Source organism: Lithobates pipiens, unplaced genomic scaffold, assembly GCF_037356315.1.
Source record: "Lithobates pipiens isolate NorthernLeopardFrog02 unplaced genomic scaffold, aLitPip1_a1.2 Scaffold_28, whole genome shotgun sequence".
Taxonomy (NCBI): Eukaryota; Metazoa; Chordata; class Amphibia; order Anura; family Ranidae; genus Lithobates; species Lithobates pipiens.
Window position 1 is genome coordinate 70187627 of NW_027507789.1, and position 13460 is coordinate 70201086.

Here is a 13460-nt window from a genome sequence, read left to right on the forward strand (position 1 = left end):
TAATCAGCATGGATTCATGAAGAATTGTTTTGCCAAACCAACCTATTAACCTTCTGTGAGGAGGTGAGCTGCCATCTAGATAAAGGAAGGCCCATAGAGATGGTGTAGCTGGATTTTTTAAAAGCATTGGATACAGTTCCCCATAAACATTTAATGTACAAAGTAAGGTACGTTGGCATGGACCATAGGGTAAATGCATGGATTGAAAAGTGGCTACAGGGGTGAGTTCAGAGGTTAGTGATGGGGAGTACTCGCAATGGTCCTTGGTGGAAAGTGTCAAAGAAAAAAGGGAATATGTGGGACTTTGAATGAGATGCAACAGGGAATATTGCCCCTCCATCCCTGGTTGCTTATGCAAAAAAGAGGGGGGAGGGTGGGACTTTAGATGAGGTGTGTGGGGTAGAGCCAGACAAAATCATATACATATGTAAAAAATTATATTCTTTATTAGACCAAAGATAGGGCATGGATCAACCCATATAAATGCATAATAGCACACATAAAATACAAAGTATCAACATACATATTGAGGATAATCACCAACATGGCACAGAAAGTAAATATTGTACATCACAGTCCCCCAAATGGAGTAGACATAACATTATATCATGGTGGTAAAGCAATAAGACCATCTAGAATCATAAATATGAAATGGATGCATCAAAATAAGCTCAAGGACGTTTCATGGACTTTTGTCCACTCATCAGGAGCAAGTGCATACATGTACTAAAGAGGATAAAAATCGCAATTATAGTTTGATATAACCACAGACTGGGGGGGGGGGGGTGGAGGGATTAAGGATGATGATGATGAACAGATAAACGGCCATAACTGAAAGTACTTCGATAAGAACTGATGCTGAGACCTTGCGATACCACCTGCCGGAGGTCAGCCAGATAAATATGTCCAGCATGGGAGCTGAGGAAAGGACCCAAGCATGAACCAGGAGCACACACGCAGTCCCCCAAAAAGTATGTATGGAAAAATCTTGATATAGCTGTGGATGGGTTTTCTATATTGTATACAATAGTATGTGGTTTGTTACCATATTGGTATAAAGAAAAAGAAATGTCATATAGAGTAGGCCCATCATCACAGTATAGAAGTAATATTGTGCAGCATATTATCAAGGTGAACAGAATGAAAATAGGGTGTCCATATAGTGAAAATAGGGAAGAGGAGATGAGATTCCTGAAATCAGGAGAAAATAATGAAAGCTAGAGTAAAGAAATAGTAATAATGCTTGTTATAGAGCAATTCAAAATAAATCCAGAGCTTGCTATATATTTACCCATGTAGGTCCTGATGGGATATGAACCAAAAATGGAGTGCAGCATGGGGCTGCTGAGAAACAGTCACTGAAAGGGAACTGCAGAGTGAGCCCAGTGGCCAGGGTCCCATCCATGGTCACACTGGCATGACAACAAAGGAGAGACAGCACGGCAGCATGTGTCAGCTAAGCTGAAATAGCACATGCCTGCGTGAAGGGACGCCCATTGGGTGGAAAGTGCCCTGGGAACAATCCTGTTTAATTTATTCATAAACGACCTGGAGGATGGGGTAAACCATTAAATTTTTGTATTTGCGAATGATACTAAGCTAAGCAAACCAATAACTTATCCACAGGATGTGGAAACCTTGCAAGAAGATCTGTACAAATGAATGAGGTGGACAACTACATGGCAAATTAGTTTTAATGTAGAAAAATTTTAAATAATGCATTTGGATGGCAAAAATATAAATGCAATCTGCTCACTGGGGAGAAAACGTCTGGGGGAATCTAGGATGGAAAAAGACCTGGGAGTCCTAGTAGATGATGGGCTCAGCATTGGAATGCAATGTTAATCTGCGGAAAGCAAAGCAAACAGAATGCTGGCATGCATTATAAAGGGGATTAACTCCAGAGATAAAACAATAATTCTCCCACTCTACAAGACTCTGGTCCAGCCACACCTGGAGTATGCTGTCCGGTTCTGGGCATCAGTTCTCAGGAAGGATTTGCTGGAACTGGAGAAAGTCCAGAGAAGGGCAACAAAACGAATTAAGGGACTGGAGGGCATTGGCTTATGAGGAAAGGTTGTGAGCACTGAACTCTTGGCTCCTCCCCGTATCAGATGACTCCCTGGGAGAAGCTCTCTCCTGAGGGGGTTACCTTTGGCGGTTATAGCCGCTGAATGTATGACTCAGCCCGCCCCGCCCCCCGGTGCCTGCGTCAATGGATTTGATTGACAACAGCAGGAGCGAATGGCTGTGCTGCTATCAATCTATCCAGTCAAGAGCCAAGAACCCCTGGCAGAGAGACAGCACGTCCCCATCCGGTCAAGTTCCAGGGCTCAGATAAGTAAAACGGGAGAACTGGGGGTGGTCACTGGCTGATGTTTTTTCATCTTAATTCATAGGATGCATTAAGATGAAAAAAGATGAAGATTTACAACCCCTTTAACCTTAAACTGTAAGAGTGGTAAGGAAGTGGAATTCTCTTCCACGGGCAGTGGTTTCAGTGGGGAGCATTGATAATTTCAAAAAACTATTAGATAAGCACCTGAACGACCACAACATACAGGGATATACAATGTAATACTGATATAAAATCACACACATAGGTTGGGGACTTGACTTGTGTCTTTTTTTTTTTTCAATCTCACCTACTGTGTAACTATGTAGGTGTGTTAAACGAAGTCTTTTTCTGAGTGCTGATTACTGGGAGCACTGGTTATTCAGTAACTCTGGTCTGTATTGGACTGCACAGTCATATGCAACTAATGTGATAAAAAGTGGATGTAAGCCGATGAAAATATATTTTATTAGTACAATGTCTGTGGCTGCAAATCTATTTCTGTGACTTTAAATTGACTTTAAAGTGGACCAATAATATAAATAAAATCACCTTTACGTAAATCAGTAGTGCATATGCCTGTATTACCAAATCCCATTTGTATTTTAAGTAGAAAAGGGCACGGATCCTGTATGACAGTTTAAACAAATATAAAATGCAGTTACCATATGATGCACAGAAAGTAAACAACAAACTTCCTTTAGCCTAGCTAAGTGAAATCTTCATTCTTTTGTGTACCACACAATCCCCCTCCTAGATTCTGCAGCGCACAATACGAGGCTTTCAGCAACAGAGGAAGTGTTCTCAATACAAAAGCTGTGGTCAGCACATGATATGGCTATGTGCTGATTGACAAGCTACATGCTTGTGAATCCAGTGACAATGATTGCCACTACTGCATTTTTTGTTTCCACTGTCGTACAAGCAGGCACAGCAAATGTTGCTTTGAATTTAGGAAAGTGCAGAAATATTGCCATACAATCACAAAAAGCTGCTTTAGGTGGATCTCACTGGCAATCTCAACAGGTGTTTATGGGACTTTACCATGGGGCTAAAAGAAAACTGTGCAGATTATTTAAAGAGGAAGTAAAGTCTTTATTTTTAATTGTACCTACAGGTAAGCCTATACTAAGGCTTACTTGTAGGTACTGTAAATTTTTTCCTAAACTTGCATGGCTTAGGAGATATTTACTATAAACGCAGCTGTCAATGTCATCCGTGCATGCACACTGAAGGAACGGCCCACTTGCGCTGTTTCTTCAGGGTCCGTGCCGTGACCATTAGCACCCACGCGCAAGCGATGTAATCGTGGCTCCAGCCAATCACAGCACCGGAGCCCACAAACCCAGAAGTTTTGTTCGTGAGCTCCTATAAACATGTCGGCCATGTGAGTGGTGTTCCGGCGCCAATCCAGGGCATCAGTCTGAGGTAAGTATTTCATAATGAAATGGTATGTGATTAGAATATTAGCTCATTATGCCTTTTGTCTTGCAGATTTTTTTTTCTGTTTTTTTTTTTTTTTTTTTTTAGAGATTTACAACTTCTTTAACCACTTGACCACTGGGCACTTAAACACCCTTAATAACCAGACCAATTTTCAGCTTTCGGTGCTCTCACATTTTGAATGACAATTACTCAGTCATGCAACACTGGACCTATATGAAATTTTTGTCCTTTTTTTCACACAAATGGAGCTTTCTTTTGGTGGTATTTAATCACCGCTCGATTATTTTATTTTTTGTGCTATAAAAGAAAAAATACAGAAAATTCTGTAAATTTTTTTTCTTTTTCTTTGTTTCTGTTATAAAATTTAGCAGATTAGTAATTTTTTCTTCATAAATTTTGGTCAAAATTTATACTACTACATATCTTTGGTAAAAATAAGTACAAATTGGTGGATATTATTTGGTCTTTGTGAAAGTTACAGAGTCCACAAGCTATGGTGCCAATATCTGAAAATTTATCACACCTGAAGTACTGACGGCCTATTTCAATTCTTGAGACCCTAACATGCCAGAAAAGTACAAATACCCCCCAAATGACCCCTTTTTTGAAAGAAGACATTCCAAGGTATTTAGTAAGAGGCATGATGAGTTTTTTGAAGTTGTCATTTTTCCCACAATTCTTTGCAAAATCAAAATTTTTTTTTAATTACTTTTTTTTTTTTTTTCACAAAATTGTCATATTATCAGTTTATTTCTCACACACAGCATATGCATACCACAAATTACACCCCAAACACATTCTGCTATTACTCCCGAGTACGGTGATACCACATGTGTGAGACTTTTACACAGTGTGGCCACATACAGAGTCCCAACATGCAGGGAGCACCATCAGGCGTTCTGGAGCACCCAGGACAATTCTGACATTTCTCTCCTACATGTAAAAATCATCATTTATTTGCTAGAAAATTACATAGAATCCCAAAACATTATATATGTTTTTTTAGCAAACACCCTGGAGAATACAATGGTGGTCGTTGCAACTTTTTATCTCGCACTGTATTTGCGCAGCAATTTTTTCGAATGCTTTTTTTTTGGAAAAAAAAACTGTTTTGTGCTTTAAAAAAAAAAAAAACACACAGTAAAGTTAGCCCAATTTTTGCATAATGTGAAAGATGAAGTTACACCGAGTAAATAGATACCTAACATGTCACTCTTCAAAATTGCACACGCTTGTGGAATGGCGCCAAACGTCGCTACTTAAAAATCCCCATAGGCGACGATTTATTTATTTTTTTACTGGTTATTTTTTTTTGAGTTACAGAGGAGGCCTAGGGCTAGAATTATTGCTCTCGCTCTAACGTTCGCAGCGATACCTCACATGTGTGGTTTGAACACCGTTTTCATATGTGGGCGGGACTTACGTATGCGTTCGCTTCTGCATGCGAGCACATGGGGACAGGGGCGCTTTAAAAAAAAAATAAAAAAAAATTATTGTTCATTTTACTTTATTTTCGTTTGACGTTTTTTTCCCCAAAAATAAATTTTTTGATCACTTTTATTCCTATTACAAGGAATGTAACCATCCCTTGTAATAGGAATATGGCATGACAGGTCCTCTTTACAGTGAGATATGGGGTCAATAAGACCCCACATCCCACCTCTAAGCTGGGAAGCCTGAAAAAAAAAAAAAAGATTCTGGCTTTGATCATATTGGCGAGTCAGTATAAGCACCGGAGGGCGGCGGGAGGGGGGGTTTGTCTATGGCTGGGTATTGCAGGGTATCACCGACTATGGCTGAGTATGGCTGGGTATCTCAGAGTATGGCGTTGCAGAGCATTGCAGAATATTGGCGGGTATTGCAGAGTGTTGCAGGGTATTGGCGGGTGTTGCAGAGCATTGCAGAGTGTTGCAGGGTATTGGTGGATGTTGCAGAGCATTGCAGAGTGTTGCAGGGTATTGGCGGGTGTTGCAGAGTGTTGCAGGGTATTGGCGGGTGTTGCAGAGCATTGCAGAGTGTTGCAGGGTATTGGCGGATATTGCAGAGTGTTGCAGGGTATTGGCGGATATTGCAGAGTGTTGCAGGGTATTGGGTGTTGCAGAGTGTTGCAAGGTATTGGCGGGTATTGCAGGGCATTGCAGAGTGTTGCAGGGTATTGGTGGGTGTTGCAGAGCATTGCAGAGTGTTGCAGGGTATTTGCGGGTGTTGCAGAGTATTGGCGGGTGTTGCAGAGCATTGCAGAGTGTTGCAGGGTATTGGCGGGTGTTGCAGAGTGTTGCATGGTATTGGCGGGTGTTGCATGGTATTGGCGGGTGTTGCAGGGTATTGCAGAGCGTTGCAACAGGGTATTGCAACAGGGTATTGCAGCAGGGTATTGCAGCAGGGTATTGCAGCAGGGTATTGCAGGGTGTTGCAGAGTAATGGCAGGGAATTGAGGGGTTAATTTTCGGTGAGCAGCGATGTGGGCACTGCAGATGCAGCCCACATCGCTGCTGACACGGATCTCTTCCCCCTCCGCTGTACCGATCGTTTGTTTACAAGTGATCACTCCGTCATTTGACGGAGCGATCACGTGGTAAACGGCCGTATTGAACACTTCTTCCCCTTTCTACCCCCAGGGAATCCGTATAACCATTTTCCTCATATTTATTCAGTAAGTCTCCTTATTAATTGATATACCCTTTTGGGTCCCCCCAGTACTGTATATTCTCTGTATTGTATTACACACGCCCCCATGGTGTCTCTGTTCCACTGCCTTATTTCTGCACTGGTTTTCTGGGTCCAACTACCAAGCTGTGCTGAACCACCCTTTAGCTTTACTGTATGTACTCTACATATAGTATGTTGTGTATTGTTATTGATTATAGTATGTATATTTTGTTGTTTTTTACTAGCTGATCAGAATTATAAGCTCCGGAAGAAGCATGTGGTACACGCGAAACATGTCGAGCAAGAGTATAACATCATCTCAGAACCCCTCTTGATGCTCCACTATATTTTGGTTTACTTATTACATTGTAAAGAGTGTGTTATTTATGAATTATCCCAATATAGTACTGTCCCAAAATATTAGGAACATTATAGGGTTGTTTTTCTGATCTATCTTGGTTTTATAAAAATGTCTTGTAACATTCTGTGTTTATATTTTGTCATTTTTTTTAAATGTATAGTGCCTAAACATTCCATTGCCCAATTTTTCTTCTATGTCCAAGCTATCCTATATCTGATGGGCAGGCTGTGAGATTTCTTTGGGGGGGGGGGGGGGTCAGATATGACCAACTGGCCACCTAGCTGATCGGTTATAGTGCCCCCCCCCCCCCCCCCCAGGCAGACAACACCCCTGCTCCATCGGGAGGTGGCATGTCATGAGAGAAAGTACCCTCCACTTATTCTCACTGGAACAATAAAAATGAATACTCTCCTTTCCTCCCTTACTTGCACCTAAAAGGTTTTTACCTTTTTAAAGTGGTTGTAAAGTAAAAAATAATAAAAAAATGCCAGCCCCCTCTGTTTTATGCAGCCAACCTACACTGTAAATGTTAGTGTAAAATTATGTCTCTAAGAACCTTATCGCCAATCTTTTCTGGCCACTCTCATCCTCCGATCTAAGGGCTACAGCAGGAGGGGCAGAGATCTCTCTGACATCTTCTGGGGGGGGGGTCGCGTGACTGCTGTGATGGCCGCTCAGCCCTCCCAATGTAGCCCTTAGATGGGGAATGAGAGCAGCCGGAGGTCATGTGACTGGCTACTTTTGAGACATTCCAACGGCCAAGATCCAAAGAATCTCCACATCTTCGTGTCCTGCGATGAATAGAGGAGAAAATAGGATTTTTTGCGCTCGCCGTGAAATCAGTTTCTCTGCATTCTTTAAAGGACACAGTACACACCCCTCTGGTTGTTTTTCCTTTGACCAGTTGTTTATATGTTTTCTGTGCATTGCTTTGTGACTATATGAGCTGCCTCTAGCAGATGCAGTGTTTGACCACTGGCAAAAGTTACTGCAGGGCTGTACTACTTTGTGCACCTCCAGGTGGCACTATAATCCAACTGTCAATGGTTAGGATTAAAAGGATTTCTGCTGTGTCCTTCAATGAATGCAGAGAAAAAGATTTTAGGGTGCGTGTAGAAAATCTATTATTTTATTTTATTTTTCCATGGGAGACCATAGTTTTACTATAACACATAGAAACAGGTTTATTTACTATAAGGTATTCACATGTAAATCTTAAACAATATATTTTATATTGTAGAGAATCTGCAATTAGGTGTGGGAACTCTCACAGGTGGGAAGTAACACCTGAAACTCCTAAGAGTTGGATCCTATGGCAGGCAGATGTTGCTGGGGTATCAAGGCCATACATTATATCAAGCCAGGAGATGAGGCTCATCAGCTTTAACCTTTAACTTAAATACCAGTTTTAGGTAGACTGACCCTTAATTTTGTAATTTGCACCAGAAAAGACATTTGGGGGTTGATTTACTGAAGGCAAATAGTTCACTTTTTAAAGGGACTTTTCCACAAAGTACAGCAAATAAGGTGAAACTTTGCTGACATTCATCATCTATCCATGTGCAAGCAAAAAATTGTTTTTTGATTTTTCCTTGTACATGTAAATACATGAGTATTCTTTACATAGTGAAATTTCACCATATTCACTGAGCTCTTGGAAAAATTATGTTGCAACGTGCAATTTCCCATGCAAATTAAACATCCAATTTGCTTTCATTAAAGAAAACTCATGGAGTCTGACAATTTGCGATGAACATTAGAGAGACCCTTTCCTTCTCTTCACCATAAGTTCATAATCTAGTTTCCTGTTTTCCTTGATGCAATAAAAATGAGATTCCTCTTCTTTTTCAGGTGTCTTGTTCCTGCAGTATGGCGATGAGACAAGGCGTGTACATATCACACATGAGATCACCAGCATGGACACTTTACATGCTCTTATTGTGCATATGTTCCAACAAAAACTCACCATGGGAATGTTGAAATCTCACAACACCGCCATACTTATCAAAGACGAGTCCCGCAATGTCTTCTATGAATTGGAGGATGTCAGGTATGGATTGTGTAAAGACTGTTTGCCAGCCTGACTGTGGTTCAAGAAAAGATCAATAGGGAATGTGCTGAGTTCACTATTGGCCTAAAGGTGTACTGTAAGATTATGAGTGAATAACTAACCTTAAAGTGGAACTTTAGTCAGAAAATGAAAGGATAAGTTCACCTTTACAAAAAAAATAAAAAAAATAAATGCACATTTTATTTTGCAGCTAAAGAAATATGCATTTATTATTATTTTTGTAATGGACTGTCTGTGTATCTGTCTGGCCATACCTCCGATAAGGCCAGGCAGTTATACTGTGACAGGAAGACTTCATGAACTACCACAACGATTAATAGCCTAGTTCATTAATAGGTAGATCACTGAAAACTACAAGCAACAGCCACAAAGTCGCTTGGAGTTTTCTGATTCACAGGACACTGTGAATGGATGATCCGGCGGGTGGGCAGAGCTCAGTTTTTTACAGATTGTGATAGCTAGCAGAAGGGAGATCTCCTGCTAACTGTCAGAGCGGGGGTTCGGGGGAGCGGGGGGCCGGTGCATCTGTAACATGTTACACCCTGAATATGGGTATAACATGTTACAAAAGGTGAACGTATCCTTATAGATCACTTCAGGCTGTCCTCTTTGCATGTACACAGTAAAACATAAATAAGTGCCTGAACTTTTAAAAATGCAGTAATGCACTGTCTCACCCCGTTCTGCACATGCTCAGTTGCCCACTATTCTTGGTACTGTGTCTAAAATCAGAGCCACTAGAGCAATAGAGGCTGATCAGCTAACAGGTTTAAGAGTACTTTCACGCAATATCCCTGTTGAATGCAGACTCTAAATTATTTGCAAAAGTATTAGCCACAAGGATGAAAGATCTGATGACCGATCTGGTGCATGTGGACCAAGTGGGGTTCATCCCTAGCAGAGAAGGAAGAGACAATGGGGTGAGAACATTGCTCTTGCTTCAGAAAATTAGAAAGTTAAATACCCCAGGTCTATTCCTGTCAATAGATGCAGAAAAAGCATTCGACAGGGTGGACGGGGGATTTATGTTGAACACCCTGGAAGCTATAGGAATAGGTCCAATGGATCAAAGTATTATATAAACACCCTACTGCAATTGTAAAGGTCAACGGGCTTCATCTTCCCCTTTCAAAATGTTCAGTGGAACAAGACAGGGGTGTCCCCTATCACCGCTATTATTCGTGCTATCACTGGAACCCCTTTTGGCAATGATTAGGAATTGCCCAGATATAGGCGGGATCAAGGCAAGAAAGGAGGAGCATAAAATATCAGCTTATGCTGAGGATGTACTATTCTATATTTCTAATCCTAGGATTACAATGCCCAATTTAATGAAGATACTGAAACATTATGGAGAATTATCAACCTTAAAAATAAATCTAAATCAGAGATCTTAAACATAAACGTAAATAAACAGGAAGAACAGTGCCTACAGCAAGAATTTCAATTTACATGGAAGACAGAATTAAAATATTTAGTAATAAGATTAACATCATCCCCAGGGAAAATACACCAGGTAAACTGTATCTACTAAATGAAATAAAATCGGAAATAAGAAATTTAGCAACAAGGTCCCTCTCATGAATAGGACGATGGATAGGACGAATAAATATCATAAAGATGGTAATAGTACCAAAAGTTTTGTACAAATTTCAAATGTTGCCTATTTCTCTACCTCAGACATATTTTAAAACATACAAAAATATAATAACTAACTTAATTTGGTAGATTAGAAAACTGAGAATTTCATTCTCAGTACAAAGGAAAGATAAAGCGCAAGGCGGGCTAAAGGTACCATACTTAAAAAAAATATTATAATGCGGTTTTAATATCATGAGTAATGGCGTGGGTAAGGGAGAAAAATTAAAAAAGATGGGTACAAGTTGAGAATATATTGAGTGATACACGGCTGGGTAGAATTATTTTGACTATTTGAACAAGGCAAATGGAAATAGAACTCACCATTATTTTCACTGAAAGAAACAAATTATTTCACACCAGGAAAAGGAAATTATTCGGAGCATGGATAAAAAATTAAAACGCACAATTAAAGGACATAATAGAAAATAGGAAAATATGCACATTTCAAGAATTAGAACACGAAACAGATTTGATAGTGATTAATGAATGGCAGCATCTTCAGTTGAAGCATTTTGTTCCAACTTTGCCACAACCAATAAGCTCAGTGGATGATAGAAGGCCTCTGGAGCGTCTATGTATAGCATCAAACACAAGAAATGGTATTTCACGGATTTATAAAATCTTAATGGCAATGGAGGGGTTGGAGGTTCCGCCATACATAAAAAAGGGAAAACAAAAATTAGGAAAAATATTGAGACTGGTACATAGCTACGCTGCAGATACTAATACAGCAGAGATGAACTACAAATGCCTTATCAGGTGGTATATAAGTCCAGACAAACTATGCAAATATCAAATCACCACACTGTTGGCGAGGATATAAAGTAGTGGGAACGTTGGCCCACATATGGTGGGAGTGTCCAAAAATAAAAGGATACTGGCAAGAGATTTTACAGTTAATAAGAGATCACTAATAGAGAAATATTAGAAGACCCTTGGATGTGCTTATTCCGCGGGACAGAACGTTCAATAAAACAATATAAAGAAACTGCAATACCTTATCTGATGAACGCAGGCAAAAGCTAGATACCAAAACGTTGGCAAGAAATAGAAAGCCCCACAATAAAGGATTGAATTGGAAGGGTAGAAGAGACATATAACCTGGAATATCTGAGATACAGCAGAGAGGAGGGAATGGTAAATGGATGGAAAGATTGGAAGACGTTTAAGAAGAAGATGAGATATGTGGAGTTTGTAGAAGGATAAGACAGGGCAAACTGGGAGAAATGGAGAAATGTTTGAATTTTGAACTTTTTTTTTTTTTTTTTTTGTACGTTGATATAATTAAAATAAATTTTATTATATATATATATATATATATATATATATATATATATATATATATATATATATATATATATATAATGAGTACTTTCACACCTGTGGGGGGGGGGGGGCGTTAGCAGTACACTTTCACCGCTGTTATAGTGGTGCCTTTCGGCCACTGGCAGGGTGCTTTTAACCCCCACTAGTGGCAAAATAAAGGGTTAAAAGTGCCCACAAAGCACCGCTGCTGAAGCGCTTTGCAGGCACTTTGGCAGCGGTGGCCATTGATTTTAATGGCAGGGGTGATGGAGGAGCGGTGTATAAACCATTCCCACACTGCCTGAAATATGCTGCTTGCAGAACTTTTTCTAACGTTCTGCAAGTGCACCATTCCAGTGTGAAAGCACTGCCGGCCTACCTGCAGGGTAGGCCTTTTTCAGGCGCTTTACAGGTGCTATTTTTAGCCATTTAGTGCCCTGAAAAACGCCTCAGTGTGAAAGTAGCCTTATGCCGCGTACACACGGGCGGACTGTATGGCGTACTTAGTCCGCCGAAACACATTTCAGCGGACAGTCCGCTCGTGTGTGGGCTTCAGCGGATTTTTTCAGTGTGCAGTCCGGCGTACTAAGAATTTCGGTTTTTTCGAAATTCTGTCTGTCGTACTCGCATTTCGGCGGACAATCCGGCCGTGTGTATGCTAGTCCGCCGTACTTTTGAAATGAGCGGACTTTTCCCACCCGGAGAAAAGTCCGCTCATTTCGAGCGGGTATCCAGGTAGGCGGGGCCCGCGAAGGAGACGTCGCTGGCCCCGCCGCCTGGTATGGACTTAAAGGGGATCCCCAACGCCGAAAAAAATCGGCGTGGGGGTCCCCTCCAAGTCCACAACAGACCCTTGTCCGAGCACGCTACCCGGCCGGCCAGGAAAGGGGGGCGAGCGAGCGCCCCCCCTCCTGAGCCGTACCAGGCCGCGTGCCCTCAACATGGGGGGGTGCCTTGGGGAAGGGGGGGCCGCGCGGCCCCCCCACCCCAAAGCACCTTGTCCCCATGTTGATGAGGACAAGGGCCTCTTCCCGACAACCCTGGCCGTTGGTTGTCGGGGTCTGCGGGTGGGGGGCTTATTAGAATCCGGGAGCCCCCTTTAATAAGGGGCCCCCGGATACCGGCCCCCCACCCTATGTGAATGAGTATTGGGTACAATGTACCCCTACCCATTCACCTGTAAAATAAAAGTACAAAAAAAAAAACACAACACAGGAGATAAAATACTTTATTGCACAGCTCCGGGGGTCTTCCGTCTTCGGGGGTCTTCTCGCCGGACTCCTCCGCTATCTTCTTGTAGCTCTTTTGCTAGCGGAGGAGTCCGGCTTTCTTCCTCGCCGCCGGCCTCTTCTCCCGACTTCGGGGGTCTTGTCCCCCTCTTCGGTTCTTCTGCCGGGCCACCGCGCCTTCTTATAGCTCTTTTACAGGCGGTGGCCCGGTCTTCTGTCGCCGCCGCCTTCCGTTCTTCTTCTTCTTCTTCTTCTTCTTCTTCTCCTTCTTCTCCTTCTTCTCCTTCTTCTCCTTCTTCTCCTTCTTCTCCTTCTTCTCCTTCTTCTCCTTCTTCTCCTTCTTCTCCTTCTTCTTCTTCTTCTCCTTCTCCTTCTTCTCCAGGAGATGTTGACTCGACGCTCTCTCCGGCCACAATGCCAGGG

At 41.7% G+C, this 13460-nt stretch overlaps 1 protein-coding gene across 11 annotated transcripts in view; it reads left to right on the top strand.

Moving 5' to 3' along the window:
- The window catches only part of SRCIN1 (SRC kinase signaling inhibitor 1), a 942827-nt gene that overhangs the window by 654208 nt on the left and 275159 nt on the right, over positions 1-13460 (top strand). For all 11 annotated transcript variants that reach the window (XM_077459382.1, XM_077459389.1, XM_077459385.1 and 8 more), the window contains one exon: positions 8643-8841. In XM_077459382.1, coding sequence (XP_077315508.1) covers positions 8643-8841 — 199 coding nt within the window. The remainder of the gene's footprint in view (positions 1-8642; positions 8842-13460) is intronic.